Genomic DNA, 11,645 nt, shown 5'->3' with positions numbered 1-11,645 from the left:
AATGCAAAAAAAAACAATTCGTCGAACCGTCGAACCGGCCCGGAACCGGCGGTTCAAGCCGAAAACCGGCGGTTTTGAACCGCCCCGTAACCCGCCGGTTTTTTGAACCGGAACCGGAACCGCCGGGAGCTAGGCGGGCCGGTTCAGGTTCATACATTCCCCGACCCTTGAACCGCCGGTTCACGACCCTGAACCGGCGGTTTTCGACCCTTGTGCATGCCTAGTTACAATTAATCCGGAAGGATGAACTAAAAAAGTTAAAGAAGAAAACGTGAATTCCTATGCGCTATGCCTATGCCTATGCCCATGCCCATGCCCATGCCCATATATCGGACTAGGAGTAGTATTTTATTGGGGGCAAGTGTTTGACGCTGGTTGTTGAGTTGGTCGTCGGCAAAAACATCTGCACATTGCCGGCATTCCAGATTGACCTCTAAATCTACCACCCCAACTTCTTGATCCGCCCTTATTTTATAAATCAAGCTTCTATTTGCTGCTCCAAACCTAACTTATTATCTCTCTAGGACTCACGACAGTAATTTAATCATGGGCAACAGCTCATCCATGCTCACTCAGTACGACATTGAAGAGGTCCAAGAGCACTGCAACAACACCTGTAATTCTCCTTCGTCTGCTCAATTCGACTTTTTTGACAATCGAAAGTTGCTGCCTTTCTCTATTCCCTATTTAGCATGTTTGATTTTCCGATGGTTTTTACTCTCACGATTAAGTCAGGAAAGGTTGACCGTGGTTACGATCAGGGTTAGTAATAGGAAAAAGAAAAAGAATTGACCAAAATTGTGAATGTGCATTGTTCTTGTGTTACTTTAGTTGCCAAGTTTTGATAATTATGTGTATGTGTATGTGTAGTTTCCCAGCAGGAGATAGTTTCACTATACCAGAGGTTCTGCCAGCTGGACAGGAACGGAGGCGGCTTCATCTCCGCCGATGAGTTTATGACTGTGCCTGAATTTGCAGTCAACCCCCTCTCCCAGGTTCCACAAACAGCTGCTTCAAACTCTTAATTGATGGTTTTATTGTTATGTTATGAATTATACAAAGTTTTGATGGGAAATGCAAATGAATTTGTTTTCAAATGTGAATTGTAGTAAGTATTGAACCAGAATTGGGAAAAAATAATCTGAGCTTTGTGTGTTTTCATGAATGTATTGTAGTATCACAGAAAAATTATGCTTCTATAGAGGGGGAAAATGTTACAATTATGTCTCCATGTTGTTGGTCTTGCTCTCTTGGATTTGTTCCTATATCAATATATGTTATGGAGAGAGGGAGGGAGAGATAAGTGGCCATGACCTTATCAGGACGTTGTGTGCTTTGACTAAATGTTAGAGCTGCTAGAGTCTCCGATCCAGTACATATCTTCTTGTTGGTGACTAAATGTTAGAGCTGCTAGAGTCTCCGATCCAGTACATATCTTCTTGTTGCTAGAGTCTCCGATCCAGTACATATCTTCTTGTTGGTGATAGGAAATACAAAAATGGTCCTTTCGGCACACGGAATTGGAATTCTACAGAATTGAATTTGAAGAAATTGAATTATAATTCATTTCCATTTAGTTCGGCAAAAATGATATGATTGATATGAAGTTCGTGTGTGCAAACACATTTTTTGTGTAGTACGTGTGCCGTGTGCGAGTGCATTGAGTGTGTAGTGTGTGTGGAGTGTTTTTTTGGTAGTGTGTGTTTGTGTGTGTACTGTGTAGTGTTGCAGTGTGTGTAGTGTGAAGATGCCAATTTTATAACTACTTGTGGAATTCAATTGTGAGGATTGGAATTGCAATTCAATTCTAAATCCAAATATTTTGCAATACCAAACATTGGATTTGGAATTGAAGGCAGCTCCAATTCCAATTCCAATTCCATAGGCTCAATTCCATGATACCGAACGGAGCCATAGGTAAATTGGCTGTACATAGTTAGTGCATTTGCTTATTCTTCAAGTATTCATAAATCTACGGGTTGTTAGAACATATTCTCAGATGAGTAGGAAGGTTTAGAACGTATTCATAAATCTACAGGTTGTTTAGAACGTATGGTTCCAATTCCAAACCACCTCTCTCTGATCAAACTAATACCTCATGGCATTGTTCTGTCTTGAAAATGTTGACTGAAAACTTTGACAGAGCTGTCTCTTTATGCCTATAACCAGCTTGCTTATATCTATATTCACCAAGAATGCTTGGGACATTTTTGCTAAAAGTTGTTATCATGTATACCTAGTGTGCCTTGGCTTACAAATCAAAGTGATGATTACTGGCCATTAGGAGAAAAAACGGAAACTGTAAAAAGGATCAAGTATTCTATGTATTCAATTGGTCTAGCAACTTTGCCAAAATAAAAATGAGTATAAATCAGGGTATCTTATTTTTATTATTTTAACTAAGTTAGATTGCTATTGTTCATGACAAGATGAATGTACTTAAGTTTTCATCTTCCTATTTGCATTTCCAGAGACTGTTAAGGATGCTGGATGGGCTAAATTTCAAGGAATTTGTATTTTTTCTATCTGCCTTTAGTTCTCGAGCAAGCTTGCAGCTGAAAGTTGATTGTAAGACGTGCAACATATAGAAAGTTCATTCTTATATTAAATTTCCAACATCAAATATTGTTTTCCAATCTGCCAATACTGAGTCTAATTTCCTTATCCCAGTTATTTTTAAGGTTTATGATTCTGATGGTAACGGAAAGGTTAGTTTCAATGATGTTCTGGACATATTGCGGGATTTAACAGGTCAATTTATAGCTGAACATCAGAGAGAGGTTAGTCTCCTTACTCTAGTAATTTCTCCTTCTGGTGATGTATATTTGTTTTTACTTTCTTTTCTATTTTTTTATTTTTCAAAAAATGTAAAATCTTATGTTCACAAAAAATAGAATAACTAAAACGCTGTAGGCATAAAATAATTGAAACAATCAAATGAATATTATACTATGTTGTTTTTGCATGTCACAACTGTTGTATTCTGCTTTTAACTTTTCTTCTTTTTCTTCTTCTTTTTAAAAATAATTCTAGTGCATTATAAGTCTTCTTCTTTGCATGTAACCTCGACTTTCCACTAATATGGAACATTGTGTGCTTCTGCTTCCTGGAATGACAACCTATCCACAAAGTATATCTGTTTGAGATTGAATCATATAGGCTAAATGAAAGAATAAAAAGCAAATTATAAGTAAATTTATTTATGTTCCTGGGATGAAGCATCAAGGTAGCCACCAACAGTCAAAATTAAAATTTGATCCGCCACTTGTTTCGTTTTCCCCATAAACCGTTTACATTGTTAAATAAGTAATATACTATTCAAAGTAGCATCACTTTTCAAAGCTTTCTGAGTCCTAATCAATTGCTGAGTTGTGCTAATCTGAAGCTCTGTGTTTTTACCAATAGCACGTTCTTACCCAAGTTCTTGAGGAAGCAGGCTACACAAAAGATTCTCTATTAGTTCCAGCTGATTTCATGAAGGTAATAGCATATCAATCTATATACTGAGAATGCTTAAAAGCTCTCTGATGATAGTAGCAAGGTCATTCCATTGTGATGGATAATTATCTTAGCATGTACTATTCTGCTATATGCTTCTATGTTAGCAGGGTATTTTGCTAATGCTGCATATTCTGCTGCCATACGTCCTATCAATATTGCGTTGGTGATGTCGTAGAATGTCTTCTTAATATCCTCTTTTGCAGATCCTGGGAAGTTCTGATTTGAAGATGGAAGTTGAAGTTCCAGTAGATTAGAGATGAGAAACGATACTTTTCGACTTATTTATCTGTGGAATTCATGTTCATGACATTGATCCATCATGTTTTAAGACACTTGCCTGCAGATTCGACGTCGTCTACTTCACTTGCTACAACTCTTGGATGCTTGATTGTACTTGTAACAAATATTTCTATAAAGTATCAAAGTTCCGTTGCTTTGAAATTGCAGTGTTTGTGTACATTTAACACTTATAATTGGATCAATATTTGTGAGAAAGAAAAGAATGGTTAGTTACTGAAAATTTAAGCAATTAACTCCAGATTTTTATGATTTGGCAAAACCAAGACATGTATTGAGGGACAATTGGAAATAAATGTGATTGTGCTTGGTACAGTATACAAATATAAATATATTTGTGTTATTAGGTAAAATTAAAAACCTAAAAATCATTCAAATACATACTCCTATTATTTTGAGGGAGAATGTGGTTGCTAAAAGTTAAATGCATTTTTCGGTATTTTCCAATTTACTCTCCTACTGATAATCATGTAACTATTGACGGAAATTTGGAAGAATAAATCAACACCATCTATATTCAAATTCAGTGGTCTAAATTTAGTTTTAGTTCTTAAAGAGTTAACACTAGGGATCATGACTCCATATACATTACTTTGTACTCAAGTTTTTCAGTGTGGATCAGTACCATTTCCTTCATGTCACCGTCCAAAGAGTCTAAATATGTTGGAGCCGAAAATAGCAAAATTATGAGTTTTCAGTAAATGTTAATAGTATTAAAGTTAGTAGCATAGTGGTTGTGTTGCTTTTTTTAACTAAGAAGTCTGTGAATCAAGCCTCGTTGAGAGCATTTTTCTTCTCTTTACCTCTCTTTCTTTATTTTATCACTTCTTATTACCAAATTAAACCATTAAAATACTTTTGGAATCTGTAATTTTATTAGTTTTACACATGTTTACTATTTATTTTTTAGTAAAATAATTTTTTTAAAATATTCGATATATTTTATTTATGACTACTATAAAATACATATTTTGTGTGATATTTATTGCATCTTATTACTTGTATATCATAATTAACATTGAAATATTTATGGAGTCTAAATGTTTACTATTATATCTGTAGTACTCCCTCCGTCCCATAAAAATATGGGCGGATGTGATGGTACGAGAATTAAGACAAAATTGGTAAAGTAAGAGAGATGAGGAGAACGGTAGTTAAAGTAAATTTTGTGGATAGTGAGACCTACATTATTAAATTGATATACCTTTCCAAAAATGGAATGCACATATTTTTGTGGGACGAACGAAAATGGAAAGTGCACATATTTTTATGGAACGGGGAGTATTATTTTTTATTTTAACTAACACTATATTATTTAATTTAATTATTAAAAATTATATTTTTTTTTGAATATTTAATTCCGCTACTTCCATATTCGGATTCTGGATCTGCCACTAATGTATTAAAATTATACGTAACAAAAATCAAATACTAGAAAGAAAGATTTAGTTATGGACTAGTTGAGACCGACTATAGAGTGATTAACGTATGTCTAAAGTAAAAGTGTTTAGGCTTAGATCATTATGAATTTCTTTATCCAATAAAAATAGAAGCGAAGAGGCTAAATTAGGAGCGTTAGTCTATTCAAATTGGGTTATAATATTAACAAAATTAACTTGATTTCTTCATATCTGAATTTCAATCCGCCGGTTACACACGCGACTGATATTTATAATCACAATTTTCGTAAATGATTGCATGTGGCTAATCTTAAAGCATATAATTAAAGAGAAATGATTTTGAGACATAATGTCTATGTCATAATGGGGATTTTATAGTAATTGCATACCATATTTTATTGTTAGTTAAATTAATATTTTGTATATTTACTTTACTATCCTTTACATTAAATTGTACTACCATATTAATTAGATCTAATTAAGGAGTATTTGTTAACATGGGTCCATATATTAATGATGGACAATCTTTATTTTGTGTCTCTACTCTTATTGCATTTATTTATCGGCATATATTTAAATTTAAAATATTATAACTTTTGTTGTCTTTATATATTAAGATGCATGAGTTTCTAATCAAATTAGTTTTTATAAATTTTAGTGCAAATAATTTAATAAAAAAATAGTTCTTAGTTTGCTCTATTTTTTGACTTCCGACTTGATTTTATCAATACGTTATTATTTACAAAAAAAAATTTGATTTTTCTCTCCAGTTTTATATACTATAAAAACTGTTACTTTATAGTAATTGATTAATTAGGGTAATTTAAATTTATATTGAGCTATTTAATCAATATTAGTTATCACATTTTATTTCTTTATAAGAACAATAACTTTTATATACTTCACTACGATCAACCCTTTTATCTATAAAAAAGTAAACGTTGTTTACAAAAATCGCAAAATTATTTTTTTTAGCAATTATTTTTATTTGCAAAAGCAATGGCTTTTAATTATTACAACTTTTATGCATAAAAACAAAATTTTGTATTCACAAAAATAGTATAATTTTTATTCACACAAACTTGTATTCACTAGAATTTTGGAATAACTTTTATTCATTCGCAAAAAAGTTAACTTTCATTCACAACTTTTATTCAAAAAAATAATACTATCTTTTCATTCAATAGAACAAAATTATTTATTAATTAAAATAATGTTACTTTTTATCTATTAAACTAATAGTAACTTTTATTCACAAAATAATATTGCTAAGTTTTATTTACAATAACAGTCTTTTACTCGCAAAAGGTATAGTAATATTTATTTACAAGAATAATACAGTTCATTCATAAGCATAAAAACTTTTATTTATTGGAGTAGTAATTTTTATTTCTTAGAACTATTTTTAAAGAAAAATAATTTTTTATTAAAATAATTCTTTTATTAACAACTATAGTAAAATACATTTTATTCATCAAATGATTACTTTTTTTTCACAATCATAATAACTATTGTACATAGAAAAATTAAAATAAATTTTATCCACAATAAACAATAACTTTTGTTCGCAATAAATAATAGTAGTAACTTTTTATTCGTTGAAACAAATAATTTATATTATTAATCAAAATAACAATAACTTTTGTGTTTTACACTGTACTTTAGTTTTGCATAAACAATAATTTAGTAACTTTTATTCTCATGAATGATAACTTATGTTTAAAAAATTAAAGTAATAAAGTTTATTCAAAAGAATAATAATTCTATATAATAGAGTAATAAATTTTATGTATTTAAAAAATATGATTTTTCATAATAAATATAACTTTTATTTCTAAAAATAAAATTTTTTATTCGATTATGAAGTTTAGTTCAATTGGTAATAAGCTCCCATCTATCCAATAAATCAAAAGTTTTAAGTAATCACATATGATGAAAAAGAATATTGATGCTTTAAAACTAACTAAATTCATTGTTTACAATAATAATTTTTATTCATAAAATAATTTTTTTCTTGAAAATAAAAATATACTTTATTTATTACGACAATAAATTTTATCAATGAATAGAATAAATTTTATTTAATAAAATAATATTAATAACTTTTACTCACAAGAATTATATTATTTATAAAATTAATAATTTTTATTTATAAAAACAATTATTTTTATTTATAAGAACAATCATTTTTATTTTTATATTTTAAACTTTTTATGAGCATTTCTCATAAAATTATCAAACGTACATTTAATAATACTCTAATTAAGATTTTAAATAGTCTAATTAAAATTATGATTACATTGAATGTAAGCATGATAAGCATGTGTTAATTAAACTTCATAATTTAAGATTTGTCTTTCTAAAATAACAATAGGGTAAATTAGTCAAGATATAAAATATAATTATGGCAAAGTGACATAGGGGCATTATGGCATAGAGACATTATGTCTCTAAATCACTGCCCATAATTAAATTCATAGGTCTACCAAATTAAATAGAACCTTTTTAACTATTACTTAATTCTTATATAATTCTGTAAAAATCATGGATTAAATATGCCCGGTCAATGGATTTTGACCAAATAATAAATGTGACGAGACATTTAATTTTGTGAAATTAAATGACATGGCGTCGATCTACATTTTACGTAGATAAATGTAGTATATTCACTTTCTCAAATCCGATTTCCGGTGAGTGAGAAATAGTGGATTAAAGTTGGACATAATTAGCTTTTAATTAAAGCTTGAAGTTGGAGCTTAGGGAATAATTAACTAGTGTTAATTATCCCACATTAGAGGATTAACACATATTTTAATGTGTTTAAATTAAGTGACTTTATGTTACTTAATAATTATAGTGGACCAAGATGGGTGAAAGAGCCCACACGCGCGCACACGCGCGCCGCCGCCGCCGCCCTCCCGCCCGAGCCCGAGCCCGAGCCCGCGCTCGCAGGCCGCGGGCCCGATCCCGATCTTGGACTTGGTCTTGGTGCTTGGTGCTTGGCCCAAACTAATCTTTTTAGACCACCGCCGAGTCAACAGTCCAAGTGGCTTGACACATCGTCAAGCGAGGCACAGTCACGGCTGCCACATAAGAAATCCACACGCTCCACACGCGAAAGGCACACTCCTGCCACACGCCTGTAACCGACGACGGTTACGAATCTGCCATGATGAGCCTTCAATGGCTTGGTTGACCCTGCATGGTGGCTTGGCCTATAAATAGGCTAGCCATACACCACTGCATTACTACACACAAACAAGCATTCATAAGCTCTCTCCCTCTCTCTGCATTGTTTTTTGCGGTGCTGCTTCACCAGAGACGTAGCCGTTTTACCTTTGGGGACGACACGCCAAACCGAGAGCACTACCGGGGCGTATCTCGTCTTGCGGGAAGAGGCCTTCTCGACTCGGCTAATTCACGGTTTAGTTGTTTCGATTTTCCATTGTAATTTTTAAGTTTAGTTTCTCCTTTTGTATTATTTCTTTTGGGTTGTATTATGCCCGGTTGTATCTCTTGTAATCCCCAGAAACCAACAATCGCAAGACGAGATATAACTTGCTTTTGAATGAATTTGGACACTAAACTGAACCTAAAAACTTTCGAAACATTTAACACATTTGCTGGAGATGTCGACTGAATCCAACACCGCTGATACCACTACCACCGCCGCCATTTCCTCCACCATGGCGACCACTGAACCGGTCAACACTTCATCGATCCCCTCGATGATGCCAACACCCGGCTTCCCAGCAGCCTCTTCAACTGTCCCATGGGTTTGGGACAACCCTTTCGGGGCGTCCACTGGTTCCACATTTGGTGGTTCGGTTGGTTCCACTTTTAGTGGTTCCTTCGGATCCTTTAATGGATCGAGTGCTGGGGCATTCGGGTCTCACACGAATGTTGGGGCCTTCGGGTCTCATGCGGGTGCTAGTTCCTTCGGGGCTGGTACGACCATGGCGGGCTTTATGCCCAACATGAATGGTGGGGGCTCTATGCCTAACCATGTTGTTGGTTCCCTCGGGGGCAACGGAATTGGTTCCTTCCATGGACCAAGTGCGGCACCTTTGGCACCAAGAATGATGCCACCTGCCGAGAAACCACCAAAGTTTGGAGGATCTGAGTTCAAGCGGTGGTACCAAAAGATGTTGTTCTACTTGACAACATTGGGCGTCGCCAACTTCCTCACGGAAAACGAGCCGCCTGCGCCAAGCGACCAAGAGACTAGGCTCGAAGTCATGGCGGACTATGAAGCTTGGAGAAAAGGGGATTATCTATGTAAAAATTTTATTTTAAGTGCATTAGATGATAGCCTCTACAATGTATACTCCAATGTAACCACATCTAAACAAATGTGGGAAAACCTAGAAAAGAAGTATAGCATAGATAATGCTGCAGGGACTGAACGAGTTGTAGCTTCCAAATTTATGGACTACAAGATGGTCGATTCTCGACCTGTCATGGAGCAAGTCCAAGAGCTCCAAATGATCATCCACGCACTAGTGGCTGAAGGGATGACCTTGCCCGACAAATTCCTAAGGTGCACAATCATTGACAAGCTTCCTCCTAGCTGGAAGGACTTCAAGAGCTATCTCAAGCACAAGCGAAAGCAGATGACCCTTGAAGACTTGATCGTGAAGTTGCGCATTGAGGCTGATGTGCGCAAAAACGACCAAAAGGCTAAAGGCTTCACCCCAAATGAAGCCAAAGCCAATCTGTTGGAGCGGGGCGGTCCCTCCAACAAACGCCCTCGCCCAAACCGTCCAAATGACAAAGGGAAGGGAAAGCAGCCTACAAAGAAGTTTGAAGGCGATTGCTACAAATGTGGCAAACCGGGCCACTTTGCAAAGGACTGCCGCAGCAAGAAGAAGAAGCCGGCTGCCCACGTCGTTGAGAAGGAGTTCAAGGATTGGGATGAAAACGACCTCATTGCTGTGGTCACTGAAGAGGTTAACCTTGTTGATAACAAGGGAGGCTGGTACATCGACACCGGCGCTACTGCTCATGTCTGCTCAGATAGGAGCAAGTTTACCTCCTACACGGCTGTTGAAGAGAGGAAAATCAACATGGAGAATCAAGCATCGTCCGAAATCCTCGGCGTTGGCAGCGTGATTCTCATGATGACGTCTGGCGTCACAATCACTTTGAAGGATGTGCTGCATGTCCCGGACATCTGCAAGAACCTAGTGTCAGGATCAATACTAGTTAATAAGTGGTTTAAACTTGTATTTGAGTCTGATAGGTTTGCTTTGTATAAGTTTGGAAAATCCCTCGGAAAAGGTTATGTAACCGATGGGCTTTTCAAGCTTAGTGTGACAACTCGCAGTGTTGCAAAGTCATTGGCGAATAATAATAAAATATCTACTTCCTCTTATTTGACCGAGTCTTCAAATTTATGGCATTGTAGATTGGGACATGTAAATTCAAAAGCCATTAAAAGATTAGTGAATTTAGATTTACTAAAGGCTAATGAAGTGGATACCCAAGATAAATGTGAAATTTGTCTTGAAGCAAAAATGACTAAGTTGCCGTTTCACTCAGTTGAACGAAGCACAAAACCCCTTGAATTAATTCACACGGATGTATGTGATTTAAAGATGGTGCAAACTAGAGGTGGTAAAAAGTACTTTATCACTTTCATAGATGATTGCACAAGGTATTGCTACATTTATCTTTTAAGAAGTAAAGATGAAGCAATAGAAGCGTTCAAAAATTATAAGAACGAAGTTGAGAATCAACTTGGTTGTAAAATCAAAACGATTCGAAGCGATAGAGGAGGCGAATATGTAGCCCCGTTTGAGGAGTTATGCAACGTAAGTGGTATAATTCATCAAACAACTGTTCCATATTCACCACAATCTAACGGTGTTGCAGAACGCAAAAATCAAACTCTAAAAGAGATGATGAATGCACTGCTTCTGACTTCAGGATTACCACATAACATGTGGGGGGAAGCTGTTTTGACAGCCAACTATATCTTGAATAAGATTCCTCTCAAAGGAAAAGATGTTACTCCTTATGAGCTGTGGAAGGGAAAGAAGTCATCCTACAAATACCACAAAGTGTGGGGGTGTTTGGCAATGGTGATGGTTCCTCCGCCCAAAGAAGTTACAATCGGACCTAAAACGGTTGATTGCATCTTCATTGGATATGCACTTAACAGTAGTGCATATCGATTTGTTGTTCACAAGTCTGAAATATCGACTATCACCGTAGGAACAACAATTGAGTCGAGGAATGTTGTATTTCTCGAAAATACATTTCCTTGCAAAGACAAGAAAAAAGTCTCAACCAATTCTGAGACAAGAATTGAAGAAGCCACTAGTTCTAAATCAGCGGATGAGGAACCTGAATCGCGCAAGCGTGCAAGACTCGATCCAAAGGATACAGTACTAAGACGTGGTAATAGAGTCAGAACACCAAAAACATTTGGTCCTGACTACATTT

At 35.1% G+C, this 11,645-nt stretch overlaps 1 protein-coding gene across 1 annotated transcript; it reads left to right on the top strand.

Annotated features, from left to right (window-relative positions):
* Nucleotides 1–297: 297 nt before the first annotated feature.
* On the top strand, nt 298–3,942 carry LOC121810089 (calcineurin subunit B-like). Its single transcript, XM_042210985.1, has 6 exons — nt 298–616; nt 871–995; nt 2,472–2,568; nt 2,671–2,780; nt 3,406–3,480; nt 3,705–3,942. The coding sequence occupies exons 1-6, from the start codon at nt 547–549 to the stop codon at nt 3,753–3,755; spliced, it is 528 nt and encodes a 175-aa protein (XP_042066919.1). The 5' UTR covers nt 298–546; the 3' UTR covers nt 3,756–3,942.
* Nucleotides 3,943–11,645: the final 7,703 nt, after the last annotated feature.

Source organism: Salvia splendens, chromosome 6 (genome assembly GCF_004379255.2).
Source record: "Salvia splendens isolate huo1 chromosome 6, SspV2, whole genome shotgun sequence".
Classification (NCBI taxonomy): domain Eukaryota; kingdom Viridiplantae; phylum Streptophyta; class Magnoliopsida; order Lamiales; family Lamiaceae; genus Salvia; species Salvia splendens.
Note: the sequence above shows the minus strand (reverse complement) of the source record. Positions and strands in the feature narration are given on the sequence as shown.